The sequence below is a fragment of the Mastigoproctus giganteus genome, chromosome 8 (genome assembly GCF_048544385.1).
Source record: "Mastigoproctus giganteus isolate SK-2022 chromosome 8, ASM4854438v1, whole genome shotgun sequence".
NCBI classification, from domain to species: domain Eukaryota; kingdom Metazoa; phylum Arthropoda; class Arachnida; order Uropygi; family Thelyphonidae; genus Mastigoproctus; species Mastigoproctus giganteus.
In genome coordinates this window covers 16,559,430-16,574,121 of record NC_143582.1, presented here as the reverse complement: position 1 = coordinate 16,574,121, position 14,692 = coordinate 16,559,430, and the positions used below count along the sequence as shown (strand labels likewise).

The 14,692-nt window shown below is 33.7% G+C and overlaps 1 protein-coding gene across 1 annotated transcript in view; it reads right to left on the bottom strand.

Annotated features, from left to right (window-relative positions):
• Nucleotides 1–13,880, bottom strand: part of alpha-Man-Ia (alpha-Mannosidase class I a) — a 262,108-nt gene extending 248,228 nt beyond the window's left edge. Inside the window, exon 1 of the mRNA XM_090379089.1 lies at nucleotides 13,206–13,880. Coding sequence (XP_090235215.1) covers nucleotides 13,206–13,880 — 675 coding nt within the window. The remainder of the gene's footprint in view (nucleotides 1–13,205) is intronic.
• Between the last annotated feature and the right edge of the window lie 812 nt (nucleotides 13,881–14,692).

The window sequence follows — 14,692 nt, the reverse complement described above, 5'->3', positions numbered from 1 at the left end:
TGCTTTATATAAATAAATGTTCTGTTTATACTCCGGGATGACCAAACGGTCAAAGGAGTTCACAAGATAGACAGAATACAAGAAACAGCATATTCAGCAGTCACGGGCATGAACCCCGGTCACTCAAGACACGTGTACTTATGCACCTGCGCGTCTGACCACTCGGCTATGGCGGCCTTATCAATGTGTTTGCCCAACACTAACTTACAACTTCTTTCAAGAAAAATTTTTCCTCCTGTTTCTCTATTGAAAATTCAAGAAATCTCTAAAAAAATGACAGCACAAGTCTGTAGGTGCCAACCTAAACACAAACTGGTTAAAACATATCATGTATGTTTCATATTTTAGAGTAATCACAAGGTATGCTGTTAAAATCATAATAGCTATATCATAACAACAAATATATCTATATCAACAGTAAAGAAATTTTAATACTTTTTTTTGTGGCAAGCATCATTGCATGACCTTTTTCTATATAAATCGTTGCTATACCAAAGGGCTCAGCAAATTCTTGCATTTCTTATGTAATTTTTTAATGAGTTTTAATTTTGAGAAATATCTTTTGCCTTCACAGTTAACAGCAGAATACAAGAGTAGATGTCTGAGAATGTCAACCAAAGTATGAGATTTCTGATGATCAATGTCTGTGTAAAATCACTTATACTTATTTTGCAAATTTCTTAATTCATGGTAGATCAAGAAAACATTAGATGGCTAGAGGAGTGAAACCTTCAACTTGTATTCCAGTAAAGCAGTAATGATTTTATAAATAGTGTTATAAAAGACTGTACTTGAAGCCAAGTTATGGATCAGATATACATGGTAGATCATATATGTCTTAACTTTAAAATCTCATATATATCTATATATTTTAAATTACATATACCAATATATATATATATTTCTTTATTATATAATATTTTGGGAAGTTATGGTATCAATTATTCTGAGTAAAAAAGTTAATATAAACTTGCATCCGATTCTCAATGGATACGGAGATACAGCTGTTCGAAAATGGGGGCATTATGAGAGGTATTATAAAGAACGATAAATTACTTATTGTTTGTATTTATTGACTTTTTGAATGAAACAAAACACAATTAATTGACAAATTTTTTAAAGTTCACAATAAATGTTTGAAAATCACACCGCCAACCTCAATGCAGTTTGCAACTCTTGTGGTAATATGACGTGTTGTTCTTCTGAGGTCATCTTAGTGTTCCTTTATGAGGGCAGCAGTATCCAAAATGCAAGCGAGCAATTCGTCTCTTGTATTCACCTTTTCTTTGTATACTGCGGTTCTCACTCATCCCCACAAACTAAAGTCTAATGGAGTGAGGTTTGGAGACCTTGTTGGCCAATGAACGTGACCACCGTGGCCAATCCATCGTTCAGGGAAAGTTCGATTTAAATATTGTATCACCAAACGGGTATAATGTGCAGGAGCTCCATCATGCTAAAAGTACATACCAATTTTTGTAGCCAAGGGAACATCCTCCAATAGTAGTGGAAGTTTGTTTTGCAGAAATTCTAGGTAAATGGGGCCTGTAAGACGATTTTGTAACACAACATTTACAGAGATGCGATGTTGAAAATTTGTTTCTACAGTGGCATGTGGATTTTCATCTGATCACCTATGAGAGTTATTTCATCTGATTACCTATGAGAGTTGTTGATACCGTCATGGGTGAAAGCAACGTCATAGCTGACCAGTATTAATGTAATTAATCAGCAATTAGCATTTACTCTCCGACAAAATTCCAATTGCTGGGTGTTGTCTCATGGTTGAAGGTGTTGCACCCGCTGTATGTGAAATGGATACAAGCCGTGCTCACGTAATGTTCGCCATACTCTTGTCTGTGGAACATCGATACACGGAGAAATTCTTCATGTGCTAATAGCAGGACTACGTTCTACCGACTGAAGAATGTGTTCTATTTCATCTACATTTTGTTCATTTGCCCATTCAGAAGAAATATGAGCACTGGGAACTGTATCAGCTTCACCCAATTTTGTGTAAACACTAGTAAGAGCTCTTGGATCCAGTATTCTGTGGTTAGGAAACCATTGATGGTATTCTCTACAAGCAGCAGCAGCACTTCCACCACAAAAACCATAGACAAACACCATATAGGCATATTCAGCATGTGTGAAGATGTGCGGCATTCTTAACAACACTTCTAACACCAAACAGAAAGTCAGGTTATAACTGCTTCTTGGTCACATCTGATTCAGGGAGCTGTGCATGCCAATTTCAAACAGCTGTATCTCTGTATCAATTGAGAATTCGACACATGTTTATATGAACTTTTTTACTCAGAATAATCGATACTATAACCTCTCAAAATATTTACTATTCCTCCTGAATCACCCTGTATATATATATTAATATTATAATTTGTTTTTGGGTCGGTGTAGCAAAAAGCCAGTGGCTTCCTTGCAGTATATGGCTAATACTACCTTAATAATACAGCCTCTGTAGATTACCTTTTCAAGCATGCTCTTAAAAAAAAAAATGATGTATATAAGTATGATAAGTTCAGCTATTGTACAAAAAGTCATTTTCCAACGTACATTGTTACTGTCCATTTAATTCATCAGAATGGAAGAAGTAGTAATGAACATGTCAGACTTATTTATTATAAGCATGAACTTTTAAACTTTTCTCTATTATTAGACCAATCAAAACTAGAAAATCTGAAAATACAGTAATTTTTCCCAAAGAATGCATCTGCTTTAACTAAAATTCCTTTTTTAGCAGCAAAAATATAAAGGTAAGCTATGGGTAACTGAAAGATAGGAATTTATGGAAAACAGAAAAAAGGAAAGGAATAGTTCCATAGTTTATTCAAGGAATTGCCAAGAATAAATATAAATATTTATTCTTGGCAATTAATTCAATTAAAAAAAAAAAACATTTCAAAAAATTATTTTGAAATAAATAATTAGAATGTCTGGTAGCCACAACTTGTTCAACCAGACAAGCATTCAAAAATCACTCAACAAACAAGTGATCTGTGTGTGTGCAGCCCACAACAAAATCCAATAAAGATTCAATATTTATAATTTTTCCATATGTGATTTTTGCTGAGTTCTCTTTTAACATCATCTTTCATCATCTGTAGCATCTTAAATCTCCCTGTTCTCTTAATCTTTGTTATGCACCTTGAATACCAATAAATAAAATCTTTCTGCAGCTTCACATAAATTGCATCTGCACAAAAATTCCTCAAAAAACACAATTAATAGAAATGTGAACACATACACTTAAACAGCATGACGTTTCCTGAGGAGAGATACTACTCATCTATTTAATGCAGTGGTTCCCAACATTTTGTGCCTACAGGCACATTTAAGAATTTATGAGTGTCAGGCACCAGCTACTCAATTTGAGGCAAAAAGTAGCACTAGTGCAAAGAAGAATTCCAAGTATAATAAACCACAAAGTGCAACAGAAACTAGAAACATTACAATATGGTACTATAACCCACATTCCACCTATAGTCATGCTGTGTTCTCATAAGTATACTAGTAAAAACTAGTAAGCAGTATCCCTCACTAGCTGCATAGTACATGTTACATGATACTAGCATCCCACCAGGAAGTAACTTACTGCTTACAAACAAACACTCTGATATGCCTTAGCATGCAAATAGTACATTGATGTATCTTGTGAGTTTATAATCTTATGCACATTCCCGACTTATGTTATGGCCTTCATTATTCATCACGGCTTATTCCTACAGGCAAAAAAGTTGAGGACCACTGGTGTGAATGGACATAATACCAAATGAACTACCACAAACACACTTACAATACCACTTTCAAAATTATGCAAGGAGGCAGAGTTTATTATGATTATTATGTGAATCATTTAGTAGTAGTAGTAGTAATGACAAATAATGCAAAAAAGCAAGCTTATATAGCATCAGCCAAACAAAAAAAAAAATAGTTCACCCATCCATATCCTACAAGAATCTGTCTAGTTCTCCCTTCAACCCATCCACTTCCACAACAACAGATGGAAGCCTGTTCCAACAATCAACTACCTGCTGGCTGAAGGCAAACTTCCATACATCTATCCTCCAACCATCCTTTCTCAACATGAATTTGTCTCCTCATGTGTATAGAGCATGTGGAAGAATGCCATTAACATTCAGCTTACTCAAAACATTCAAGGCTTTAAACACCTCAATCAGATCTCCCTGCAGGTGCTTAGTCTCGAGAAGCTGCAATTTGCAGAACTGAAGCTTTTCTCTAGGTAAGAGCACCCTTTTGTTCCCATCACCAGTGTGGTTGCCCTTCTCTGCACCCGTTTCAGCAGATCTACATCCTTCCTAAAGTGAGGCCTCAAGATGCAGCTTAACTATAGCCTTATACAAAGGGATAATCACCTCCTTATCCCTGCTAGCAAAGTTTCTGTATATCATCGACAAAATCCTATGAGATGTCCTGGCAGCACATCTGCACTGCTCAGAGGATTTCATGTAGTAGCTCACTCTGATGACTGTCGTTAACCACACTGCCAACTTTGTGTCATCTACAAACTTAGACATTAAGCCTAATATACCTTCATCAATATCATTGATAAAGATTGAAAACAACAATGGGCCCAGCACTAAACCCTGGGGAACTCCGCTAATAACATTAGTCCATGAAAAGCAGTGAACCACTAATAACATTAATCCATGAAAAGCAGTGAACATTGATAACTAGTCTCTGTCTTCTTACACTTAACCATTCCTTTATCCATAGCAGTAACTTGCCCTTAATGCCACACTGCTCCAGTTTGTACAGCAGTCTTTTATGTGCAACAATATCAAAAGCCAAGTATATGATGTTAAAATTATTTTTTGTATCCAGTTCCTTGGTCACTGCATCATAGTAACTTATAGATTGGTTAGACAACACAGCCCCATGCTGTGTTGTCTAACCAAACCCATGCTGTAGTTGCAGTATAGCTGCATGCCTGTCCAGATGGTCCTGCATTACTTCTTTAACTAGTGATTCCACTGTTTTCCCTGGAAAAGATGTTAAGCTAACACATCTATAATTACACACGTCACCTTCTGATCCCCTTTTATGAATTGGGGATACATTTGCACATCTCCATTCCATAGGGACCTCCCCCAAATCCAAGGATATGCTCATAATTATAGCTAAGGGTTTGCTTACATCCTTTGCTGCCTCCATTGATGTAATTGGATAGATTCTGTCAACCCCAGGTGTCTTTTTTATGTTCCTCTTCACGAATTTCTTCTCCACTTTATATCCTTTCAGTTATTACAGTCATTTAGCTCCTCGTTAGAGTTTGATAAACTTTTGGCATCCCCTTCCCTAAAGAATTCCTTATGTATGAATGTAGATGCAAAATTACATTTCATTACAATGCAATCTTTGGCCAGGCTTGCTAAAGTTTATTTCAGTTCTTTTTTTTTTTTTTTTTCTTTTCTTTTGAGGGGGGGGGGGCGGGAACAGACTAAACAATTTAAGCCAAGTATCTAACCTTAATTATATTTCTTTACTTTATAATCCTTCCTTAAATTTTAAACCTTTCCAGTATAAGTTTAGACTGGAGCTAATTAATCTTTGGTTAAAAGCAAATTTTCTTAAATCTACTTCACAATTATCATTCCATTTTTTAGTTTAACTCTACATCACCTACTCCTAATGTAGGGAGGGAGAGTTAAATAAGCAACTTCTTAACTTAAGTTAAACAAAAAAAATTGAAATTTTGAAATTTCGGCATCTGAGGACTAGGCACCTATGAGGTGATCTGATTGAGATGTTTAAGGCTTTGAATGGATCAAGCAAGCTCAGTGCTGATGGCATTCTTCCTCTTGCTCAGACTACACATGAGCAGGCATAAATTCAAATTAGTATTAGTAGTGGCAAATGATGCAAGAAAGCAATCTTATATAGCAATAGGGAAAAAAATTGAGGAAGGAAGGTTGCAGAAGTTTGCTTTCAGCCAGTGGGTGCCTGAATGTTGGAACAAACTTCCATCTGTTGCTGAAGTGAGCAGTTTGAATAAATTCAAGAACTAGATAAATTAACTGGAGGGGGACAGACAGGTGGTGGGAGGTTTTTTTTTTTTTTTTTTTTAGCTGATGCTCTTTATAAGCACACTTTCTTGCATCATTTGCCACTACTAATACTAATGGCAAAGAAATTCCCTATACCTTCAGTATGATAAATCAATAGCATGACAATCTCACTATATGTTTGTTTGTTATTTGGTTTTTAGGAGCATTAGCAACTAAGGCCATATCGCTCCAGGGATATGCAGTGGTCATTCCCTGACCTTTCCACACCCTCCATATTTGGTGGTCACGGGCTCGAACCCTGGTCTAATCAAGAAGCGTGTGCTATGCACTGCTGCTCCTGCCCATCTGGCCACGGAGGCAACCTCTCTATATGATGTTCCTCTCTCACTGGTCTCTCTACTGACCTTGACTGACAACTGTCATTACTAATAGCTACTGAAAATCAAACTTTATATAACAAACTTCAAAAATTTTCTTTAACCCAGATTTAGGTAACCTACCAATAACATGTTTCCTAAATGCTTAATTAAAAAAATAACCACTAATTATCCAATTTCAGGAAATCTAACCTTATGAAATAACATTAGGTGACCAGTTTCACAATGCTATGATGTAAAGTGAATCATATGGACAACCTTTACCTTATTATTGAGGTTACATTATCTAAATAGGATTAACATGTTATTAAGTATAGTTAGGTTATCTAATAATGGTTTTAAATGGGTTTAAGAAAATAACTTGGAAGTTTGGTTTGTGGTAACTGCCAAAAATGATAGCTTGATGACAACAGTTGTCAGTCGTGATCAGTAGGGACCAATGAGAGATGAACATCACAGTAAAATTGTTAAGGTACGAAACTATCATACAAAAGCTATGGAAAACGTCAAGGTACATACGAAAAAAAAAAAAAAGACTTAGATATCTGGCTGAAAGATAATCTAGCATTACTGAACTCTTTTAAAGCATCATATCACATAATAATAAGATAATTACGCAGATGCCTGGTTCCTAAATTTTTGTAGTACACAAAACTGAAGTTTCTCAATGTAAGAAAATCCCCGCAGATAATTGCTCTTCTTTTTTGAACCCTTTCCAGCATGATCAATTCATTCCTACAATGCACTTTCCAAACTTGAATAGAATAAAACAATTGCCAATTCTTATGGATTAGCCTAATGAGATGAATAAAAAGCAGCGTTATCCTGATACATTTTGATATACAGACAGAACTTAATTTCCAAAGATGTGTGTTTCTTTATATGATTCATTAATGTGCTAAATTGCACCTTCAGAAAGTGTAAAGTAATACTTGAAAACCTGCAACCTTCAACAGTGTAATAAAACATCATATTGCAGACTTTACTGATAAACAAAAAACATATTTGTCAATATGCTTTCCACTAAGCAGTCTTTTCACATTAGAAGTCCACAATAACATCATAATACATGATTAATTCAACTAACAGTTTTTCCAATTACTGGAACCCCAGTACACCTGCAAAAAGGAAGACCGAGTATTATGCAACAATAGAACTAAACAACATCAATTTAAAATGGCAACTACAGAACTACATTCCTAACTTGGTAATATCTCTGTGTTTACCTATAAGTGCTATAAAGCAATTTCCTGAAAGCTCGCTTGTTCTTCTCACCTCAATAAAGGTAAACTGCAGCCATTATCAATCCACTGCAGAATGGAAGCCTCCTCGATGATTTGTGTTGAGGGAAATGGACCATAATCTGCCTTGCTAGTCCAGTGCACGTTGGCAGATCGACCATATTTAGCAGTCAGGGGCTTGAACCCCGGTCTACTCAAAGAGTGTGTGTTACTGCACTTCCGCTCCTGACTCGGCTACAGAGACCACTGGTCTCCTTTGATAACTATACCTACATCAGATAGTAAAGCAAAGTAAGACAAAACAACATCAATGTGATGCTCTGCAGGCTCATAAGTATGGTCATAAAGATGCAAGTGATACACAGGATCACTTGCCTCTTCATGACCATAATAGCTTTCTTCTTCTGTTCAGATTTAATGAACATGGTCAAACAATGACATACGAACCTGAATGCAGATGTGAACTATCAGTTATTATAATAACAGCATCTAACTTGTCAGGGAATTGTATATCACCACAAACATCTACTATCTGATGAGACACCGGCAAATCTTGAATGGCAGAGTACCCTTTAAAGAATGGATTTTTTTTTTTTTTAATGCAGTATAACACCAAGAAATAACTCATGGAAATACAAACTTGGTTGTTCTGCTGTGAGCTGATATAAGACAACTGCATTTACCATGCAGTGGAAACTCTGTTGGCTACCAAGCACAAGAAATGATGAAGAAGTCTTTGCACTTTTAATAAAGTACAATATTGTTTTCTGTATATAAAGAATAAATTTGAAGACGAAATGCACAAGGCATATTCCTTATGGGTTTTGGTAATTAACTATATAATATCGGTGTAGATACACCATAGTTAACCCATAAATTTGAATTACGTATGTAATGTAAAAGGCATCGTTTTAATAGTATCTCATATTGTGGGTGCCTTCACAACAAGATAGCTGGTATCGCAAATACATTATTTCCAACACCCTTTGGCATCTCTCATATTGTGGATATAACTTCACAACTGTAATGGCATATTGCACTACCAGGATACCTGCCCGCCCACTGATGATGAAGCCCACTAGCTGGATGGTGATATCCTCTGAAAATAAATAACAGTAGTCTTCTCTACTAGAGAAGTGTTATTTATTTGAAGTAGTGCAATACCAGCTATCTCATTGTGAAGGCACCCACAATATGAGATACTATTAAAACGATGCCTTTTACACTACATACGTAGTTCAAATTTATGGGTTTCTGAAATTGTTGCCTATACATGATAGTTAGATTATGGCGTGAAATAAACAAGTCAATATTGTGCCCTACTACATACTATTCACAGAAAAAGTGGAAAGATCTATGCACTTTTCTGTGTATAGATTTTTCCCACTTTTTCTGACATTAGCAGGTAGTAAGGGCACAACAAATCCTGGGCACCACATTAATGCAGCACATAAATTATAATAATGGCATCAAGTATTTTTTGCAGTATTGTTCTGAAGTTTTTCTATCTTCACATAAGAAACACTTTGAAATTTACACCTCATATTTGCAACTATTATATCAACTTGTACTTCCAATTACTTCAATATTAGATGATTAATTGTAAACCACTAATGAATGCTAAACTAGAAAATGGATTTTTAACATTATTAATATTGTCCAATCATACCACAGAGAAAGTTACATCAACCTAAGCAAATACTGCTTAAGATGACTGCAACAAAGTGTTCTGGGACCTAAAATACATAACTGTCAAAAATATTACCAAAGATGGAACTAGAAAGATTTTTTTTTAGGATGACTACTTTTTTTTTGTTGTTCATTGTTCTTAGTGTAATTATTATTTTTTACTTTATAACCTTGGCATTTATATTGTTTTGGTAGTACTTAGAGAAAATTTTTTGACTCCTGGCAAAAAAAAAAAAAATAATAAATAAATAAGAAATCAAATAGGAGTAGGAGGTAGTTAAAAAAAAATAAATGTCAATTAAAATTAACTGTTTCCTAAATGAAGATATTTTTATTTTTATCTTGAAAAGCTATTGTTAAATATTTTTTGCCACTCAGATGGCAGGCATCATCTACTACCTAAAACCAGTATATTTACTACCTTTTAAATTAGTATATGTATGACCACAGATATTAATTTAAATATAGATATAAGATATAAAGATATAATTTACAAATTATATATAGCCAGAGATATTATTTATAATAGAAATTGCACTATGACTTAATGTGCTATTCATAAAAAGGTACAAATTAAAAAAGAAAATGTTAAAAAGGTACTACTACATTCACATCAATATGTTGTCCACTTGGATTTTGCCAAAATATTCACAGTAAAGCAAAATATAAAATTAATCAGATATTATTACAAACAATATGCATGTTCAGAAATTTAAAAAATCTGATAGGTTCCCAAAAACAAAACTAGTTACTGAACTAGAGGGTATATTTATTGCATGGCTCTTTCATTCAATTAAATGGATACCACACTAAATAATACAACCTGTAAGGTAGATGATTGCCATTTAACACAAAATTTACTAATACTATACACAAAACTCAATGATTCATAACACAAACTATTATAGAATAGTCCAAAAATATAAGTATGTATTAATTTCATTAGCCATTATACAGTCTCTAAAAATACAGTAGTGCAAGTTACAGGCATTAATGCTCCCAAGGAACTAAATGGCATTTAAATTATAAGAATGGGCTACATATAATGGCAAATAATTACATAAAACTATCCTTGTCATGAGAAATTTTTAACAGCTGAGAAATGATGAAACAGAACCAGGTAAGTAATAAATAAAATAAAGAACAATTTCTTAATCATGGAATTTAATATAATTAAGGAACAGGTAGCTACTTCAATGCAAGTTACTGCACAAAATCAAATTAAATTTTTCAAAAGAATTTTTCACAGAATATAAATTGGCAAACTATAAACTATCATAATGATATTTTGTTCAACCCGCTCTATAAATAACAAGGGAAACAGATTCAGGCATATATCACAAATTTCAAATAAATCATTTGTATCTCTGATATATTTATAGAAAGAATAGCTGGTATTATGAAAGCTGCTATCAGTGTGTTTAGCAGTCCAGTAAGATGCTGACAATGTAAAAAGTAATTCTAAAATACTGGGGATGAGAAGGGGGTTCTCTCTCTTATCCTACTTTTGAAACCCACATAGAGCAAACCTTTACTAATAAGCACATTGCCTATTAAACATTAAAGTCTAGTTACGTTGGATGTATTTGTTTCTATTTTGATTAAAGATGCCAATGAAATTTTTTTTCTTTAGTTTGAAATCATGTTGTACTAACATCAGCATTGGATCCAGAATGTTTCTCTAGGGAAAGGAGGGAGCAATGATATAACAATGATGATATAAGTGATGGACGGTAACTAAACTAATAAAAAACAGCATTTGTTCTAATTTATTGGCTCTGGGGGGAGGCAGAATCACTCCAACCATCCCCTACTGGATCTGCCACTTACTCAAAAATCAGAGGGAAAAAAGTTACAGCCCACAATGATTCAGCCCGATTTAAAATTCAAGAATGAAAAATGAATTAAAATGCTGATATATGTAAGGTGCAAATAATGACTGTAGTAAAAGAACTCTGGAAAAAATCAATTTTTCTCTTTTAAGTAAAAGACAAATATTTATTAATGAAGTGCTTCAATTAACTGTATATAGCAGACTACACAATATTCAAAATGCAAGAAAAATAACTTCAAATTACAGAAAGAATTGCAGAAAATATACATCAGTCATCTGAATACCACAAGTTTTGCAATGTACAATTATAGTTAAGATACCCTTTTAATAAAGACTTCTTTAATAAGATAGCACTGGCAAGCATTATGCAGACAATTGAAATATAAAATATTTACATTGTCCACAAAGATTCGATTACATTAAGCTGCATATAAGTATTCCAAATTCAAATGTTTCCACTGGACTGTAAAGGGCTGACTGGGTCTTAAACTAGCAAAATGTTGTTCAGCTACATATATTGTCACAAAAAAAACATACATTATATATATAAATATAAATTATAGTAAAGCATATTATAATGCAAAGTTTTAATTATAAGATAATATACTAATGCCATTGTAATTCATTAAATATTACATGGTCAATATAAATAACATTATTACTTGAATGAGAAAATAAGTTCTAAAGCTAATATTTATCATCTACAAATCACAATAGTACAGCTACTCTACAGCACAATAATGAGTGGATATAACTCAGCAGCATTTAACAATGAAATACAGGATGGCAACATATAATACTAACCTTATATACTAAATGTTACAATATTTATATAGTAAAATTAATTACCTGCTCTACACAATTAATAAGTATGTCGTCTAGGGGCAACACCCATCAACACATAAATAAAGTGACTAGCATATTACTATTTGTTTCTGTTCTCCTTATACCAGTATTATGTAGGCCTAATGATAAAAAATTTCATTTAATCAAATATATATAAGAATAGATAAGTCTGATAAAGTTTTATATATATATATATTGCTCATTGTTAACTCAATTCAATTATACCGATTTCAAAAAAAAAAAAAAATTAAAAAAAAAGCAATAAAGTTGGATACTCTGCCAGGTAGGGAGTTACAACTTTGGTTAGCAAAAATTAATTAAAACCTCAGTTAGCAAAAGTGGTGTACAGAAAAGTTTTCTTTTTTATAATAAACTTTTTTAAGAAAAATTTTTATAATCTTTGAAATAACCCTGGAAATCCAGGGTTATTTCAAAGATTATATACATACAGATATAGCAACAAATTTTAGATTCTAGAGTTTATATTCACATATAAACATGTTTGTATATAAATTACTATAATTTAACATAAAGCACATCACTATAAGTTCTTACTATATCTGTAAAAAGTTAAACGATAGGTTCGATGTAACCACTTCGTGAAATATATATATATATATATATATATATTGAACCGTGTGTTTAGTCTAGAGAATACACAAAGGACAGTATTTGATATGGAATATCAAGCAAACATGCTAGTAGGTGGTGATAGCAGTCTAAGAATTAAATTACAAAATTCATCCACAATCAGCTAATCAATATTTTTCGACTATGTCTTATATATTATTATTATTATTGCAGATTTAAAACAGACAAAAAAAATCTTACTTTCCTTTTCGCCATGATATATTAAATTGATATTTATATTTTCTGAATGAAGTAGGAGCCGAATAAAATACACATTAGTGTTAAACATATCTTTCTTTTCTTTCTCTATCGTTCTGATTAAATCCATTGACAGGTTACAAAGCACTTGGTTGCGGTGTGAGATAATAACATATGGCAGAATGATAAAGTTCTACATTACAAATGTGTACTTGCTATGTACTACTATTCAGTTAATTTATAAATAACCCATACGTGAATATAAATTATAGGAAAATTTAACAAACTGCATAAATTTCAAAAAAAACTTCTCTGCCATTTATTTTTCTGGAATTTAACTTACCTCTCGAATTTTATCCCTCTTCTCTCTAATTACAGGATCTGATGGTTCTCCTCCTTGTGTCCCTGGGCCACCCGGGTGATCGCGAACAATATCACCAAAGTTTGAAGCTATTTCGTTAGCGCTCGTATCTACCTGTTTGGAAAACAAGCCATCAGCAAGTTTATCTATCCCTTGATCCTCAATATGAGGGCCCAATTGTTGCAAGCCGTCTGATAATGAACTAACCTGCTTCGAGTTTTTTCCTTGCCCTTCAACTTTTAATTGAGGCCTCTCTACCTGAGCTTTATCCATATTTTCCTTCAAGTTTTTTAATCTCTCTTTTTCGAGATCTTCTTGAATTTTTATAATTAATTTAGCTCTATCTACAAGTTTATGCGGATCTACATTATTCACATCGTGATGCCTTACGACATTCATGCCCTCTTCATTCTGCGGAGGAGGGGGTAGCAGAAGATCCGGACCTGCATCTCTGATGTGACGATAAGCCGTATTGATAGAACCAGATCGCAGTTCTGGAAGGAAGAAAAATGTTCCAATACAAACTGTTAAAAATGTAGCCAACACTAATAAAACAATATATTTTTCACGCAGACGTAACGTTTTCCTCCCAGAAGATGAAACGGGAGCACCATTTATATACCTATGATAACTTGGCAGTATAGAACCCGCCGCCATCTTACATGTCTGCGTGTAATCAGACTATCAACGTGTTTTACTTAACGTTTGTCCCATAACCAACGGCGTTCGTTCTGCCCTCTTGTACCCAAGGTTACAACACAATAAAAACGATTAAAAAAATATAAAAAACAAAAATACTCCATTGTAATAGAGGGCACCATAACGGAGTGTCTTTAAAAATATATATTCATCTGGAAAGAATTCATTATTTCAAGAAAAATTATCTTTATGATCTTGACCAAGGAAAAAACAATAAAAAAAGTAGAGAAACTTATGAGCAAGTGATAGTCAACTAAGAAAACCTTTCTAATTTTAGTTTAGAAAATTTAGAAGAATTTTTAAAACGCATGTACTAATGAAATAAAAATTAAACTGAAGTAATAAATTGCATTCTTTTCAGTCATTCCTCACAGATAGCATGTGGATAGCGTCACAGTTTCCCGTGGCAGTAGCGAAATTATCATACCTCGATTCATCTGCCGTAGTGTATTATTATGCCTGCACGGTAGCACAGTGGTATTGTCACCGTACTCCCCACACCCGGTGGGAAAAGTCCGGGTTCGAATCCCATCGATTACGCGAAGAACTTTAATGGGCTTTTGTCGCTCCGCAGCTGAGTTTGTCGGTCTCAGACGCATATAGCAAGGTTTTTCCCCTAGAAACTGGGGTTTTTCGTTCATCAAAACAGTCAAATCGACCAGAGAACACATGCAATTTACAGACACAAATACGGGTTTTTGTAATGAATTACGGGTGACCCTAATATAATAATGTGATTAAGTGTATTATTATGTTCGTGCAATTTCGTG